This window comes from Tupaia chinensis, unplaced genomic scaffold (assembly GCF_000334495.1).
Source record: "Tupaia chinensis unplaced genomic scaffold, TupChi_1.0 Scaffold000133_1, whole genome shotgun sequence".
Lineage (NCBI taxonomy): Eukaryota > Metazoa > Chordata > Mammalia > Scandentia > Tupaiidae > Tupaia > Tupaia belangeri.
This window is the reverse complement of record NW_006159602.1, coordinates 2,464,996-2,468,980: the sequence shown is the minus strand read 5'-3', so window position 1 is coordinate 2,468,980 and position 3,985 is coordinate 2,464,996. Positions and strand designations below refer to the sequence as shown.

The 3,985-nt window shown below is 46.5% G+C and overlaps 1 protein-coding gene across 1 annotated transcript in view; it reads left to right on the top strand.

The window, feature by feature from the left end:
• Window positions 1–243: 243 nt before the first annotated feature.
• Window positions 244–3,985, top strand: part of ACTR10 (actin related protein 10) — a 33,183-nt gene continuing 29,441 nt past the window's right edge. The window contains exon 1 of the mRNA XM_006144847.3: window positions 244–398. Within this exon, the coding sequence (XP_006144909.1) occupies window positions 322–398 (77 nt within the window). The 5' untranslated portion in view covers window positions 244–321. The remainder of the gene's footprint in view (window positions 399–3,985) is intronic.

The window sequence follows — 3,985 nt, the reverse complement described above, 5'->3', positions numbered from 1 at the left end:
CTCTGAGGGCCTGTCAGGCGGGAAGGACCCAGGAGGCTTGCTCCGCCCCACGCGGGGCGCCCGGCGCGCCTGATCGCCTCACCGCTCCGCGACCCTCATCCGGACCGCGGCCGCCCACGACTACCCCTTCCTAGTCCCCGAGACGCCTGCGCCAGCGAGGATTTGGGTCCGACGCAGAATGAGGCACAGCTTGGGACAGCCCGAGCCCGGGCGTCTGGGCTGCGCGAGGCCCCCGCCGCCGCTCGAGCCGCGGCCCCGCCCCCGAGAGCCGACGCTGCCGGTTGCCGCGTACGCCGTAGGTCCCACCGTCTTCTTACCACTATGCCGCTCTACGAGGGCCTAGGGAGCGGCGGGGAGAAGACGGCGGTGGTCATCGACCTGGGAGAGGCCTTTACCAAGTGAGTGGCGTGGCTCCGGCTGGGGTCGGCCAGTGGGGAAACGGGTGTCTGAGTCCAGGCCGGACCTGGGTCCTCATCGTAGGCTCGAGGAGCATCTCGGGGCCTCTCCCTTCCGCGGGCACCCAACGGATGACGGCCCTTACTAGAGCATCCTTGGCAGTGCCGTTTCTAAGGCTCCAGTCGGGCTGTGAGGGTCTGACTTCCTGAGAGACTCGGGAAGCTTCGCGGCGGATTGCCTTCGCCACCTCTTCAGGTCGTCGCCCCACTCCGAACCGACCCTTCGGGATCAGATAGATGTTCAGGGGATGACTGTGATAATAACCTAGACCCCGCTTACTCTGGGCTCGTCTGATTCCGAAGGCAGCAACCAAATAACGCTTGTAACGCTTGCTCATGATCTCCTTCATAAATCATTTATTGGACGGCGCTTCTGTTGCCCTAGAAATACAAATTCGTTTAAGCTGGGGTTATTGCCTCCCACCACCACCCCCCCCCAGAGTAAGGAGTCAAATGTGCAAGGAGGTGAAACACAAAGCATAAGGTTCTTGAAATCCTTTGAAGATTTCTCAGATTAGGTTTAACATGTTTTAAAAGACAGCTAGTAAACACTGAGTACGGTTCACAACCTTTCGAGTGGCATAGATCCCTGTGAGGACCAGATGAAAGCTATGAATGCACTAACCTTAAAATGTTGGTACAGTTTCAGGGGATTTGTGGCCGTGTGGGACTCAGCTCGCATGTACAGAGCTTAACTGCTGTCTTATAGGCTACTCAAGGTTCAACTTATTTTTTTTATAATTATTTTATTTAACTTTATTTACTTATTTAATTGGACCAGAGAGGGACAGAATGAGAGAAAGTGAGAAAGCAAGCGCCAGGTCTGGAATTCGAATGTGGTGTGCCTGTGGGAACTCAGAGCCCCTAACCAATTTTTTTTTTTTTTGAGAGATTTTCACTGTAGGGCGCGTGCGCTCACCAGACAGACAGAGAGAGACATAGAGACAGAAAGCGAGAAATTGCCCCCCCCCAGGGGGGATGGCCACGCCGCAATCCCTTCTCCGCCATTCCCCGCTCGGGATCTTGGGCACGTGCACACACACACACACGCCGGGCGTGAGTTTAAGCCACCGGGTCTGGGACACGAACCGGTGGACTACATGGGAGTCCAGTGATAGGCTTTTGACCACTTACTCAATAATAGTAGTGTATAGTATATATTAAGTACTGCTCATTCCCAACCCCAAATTAAGAGCCCTTGTATTGGATTCAAAAGAGAAGAAAGTTACAGGCAGAAACACACACACATACACACACACAGTCTTCAAAAAGTTCATGGAAAAAATGCATCATGGAAAAACTCTTATGAATTTCAAGAGGGTTTGCACCAAAATAAACTCATAATTTCATTCCATTCTTAACTTTTTTTTTTTTTTTTTGAGAGATTTTCACTGTAGGGCGCGTGCGCTCACCAGACAGACAGAGAGAGACATAGAGACAGAAAGCGAGAAATCACCCCCCGGGGGGATGGTCACGCCGCAATCCCTTCTCCTCCATTCTCCTCTCAAGATCTTGGGCACACACGCACACGCGCCCGGCGTGAGTTTTAAGCCACCGGGTCCGGGACACGAACCGCGGTCGACTACGTGGGAGTCCAGTGACATAGCCATTACACTAACTGCTGGTTCTCTCCATTCTTAACTTTTTGAAGCCCCTTCATAGAATTAAGATGTAAATATTTGAAAACACTATACATTCATAAGCAGTGTAAATATATATTATATATTACAATTATTGAGTAAGTAATCAAAAGAGCCCATTTAAAACTTGAACCTTGGGTGGCCTATAACATAGCAGTTAACCCCAGTACATGGCGAAGCTGAGTCTCACACAGCCAAATGGGGTTGGAGTTTTGGCTGAGATCTCCACAGGGTATGTTTGCCTAAAATCCTGACAGGATAGAGAAATGAAGGAAAAAGGGTTGCAGTATGACAATACTCCACTGGGGATTGCTTGCTTTCTCTCTGTCTCTTTCTCTGGAAAGCTCACACACTCTCTGATAATTTTTTAAAAATTGGAACTCATGCCTCAGGCGCTCAGTAGTCCCCAAAGGTGGATATAATAAGGACTGCCATTAGTCAGGTAGGTGCTATGTAAAAAAGGGATAGTCTTCAGATCATGACATTCTCTTATTCTGTGCAAGGTGCTGCCTTATTTAGTTATGTCTTCCTTTTTTTTTAATTGTTTATTTAATTTTATTTATTCATTCATTTTATTTTCACACACACACACACACACACACACACACACAGAGGGAAAGTGAGAAAGCAAGCCACCAAGTCCAGGATTCAAACCATGGTCGGTCATGTGGGAGTGTCCAGGTTCTCAACCACCACACCACCTGCTGGCCCCTGGTTATATTATTAATTTTATAAAAATTATTCTGATAGTATAATAAATACTTGAGGCTACTACCCAAAAGTTATTATGTTGGCTATGTATTGAAGACATAAGCAAAAGGCTATTAGAAAAGTGATTATTGAAAAAGCAGGAGAGTGATAAGGTGAATGTATGGTGTAAAAGAAAAAACTGAGAGCTACCTAAAGGGTTGCACTTTGGGGAATTTGGGGAATACTGGTACAAGTAAACATGGAGATGGAAATAGTAGAGACTGGAGGGAGCTCTTTGGGATTGGAGAAGAGCAATACCAAAAACTAGGCAGAACAAGAAAAAATCATATTAAGAATAGACTAGTGGGACCAGTGGGTAGCATGGTAGTTAAGGCACTGGGCACTCCAACATGGCCAACAAAGGTTTGAGTCCCAGACCTGGTGGCTTGCTTTCTTTCTCTCTCTCTCTGGTCAAATTAAAAATAAATGGATAAATAAATAAAGTTAAATAAATAATTATTTTAAAAAAAAAGAAAAGAGTAAACTAGCATGGTGATCATTTTTGGCAATGTTTTTAGCAAACTTTTGTTTTACTAACAAGAAACAAAAATGACAGTAGCTTTACTTAATTTAAGAAAAGAAGATAGTTTAGGCCCAGTAACAGTAACATAAGTAGTAGGATGTTGCTAGGGTTTTCCCCATGTGAGGCTGTGGTCGTATTAGAGACCCAGGTTCAATTTTGGGGCCAACCTGTACAGGCTGGACATGGTGGTAGAAGACTATACCAGCAAGACCCTGTCAGAAATAAGTATCTTGGGGGGCCAGCAGGTGGTATGGTGGTTTAAGAGTGCTAGACTCCCACATGGGTGATTATGATTCAAGTCCTGAACCCAGTGACTTGCTTTCTCATTTCCCCTGTCTCTCTCTCTTCCTGTCCCTCTCTGGTCAAATTAAGTAAATAAATAAATTAAAAGTTTAATAAAATAATTCTTTAAGAAAAAAAGAATCTTGCCCCAGCCTGGTCGCACAGTTAGTAACAAACTAAGCAGCAGTGCTCAAAGCTACATGGCTAACTGATGTAGATCCCCAGTTCAGCCCAAAAACATGCTGTGTACATGCGTGGGTACCTAAGATTCTTACAGGCTGGAGGGCCGTAGGAATGGGATCCTGGTGTGACTATACCGTTAAATGTGTTTCTCT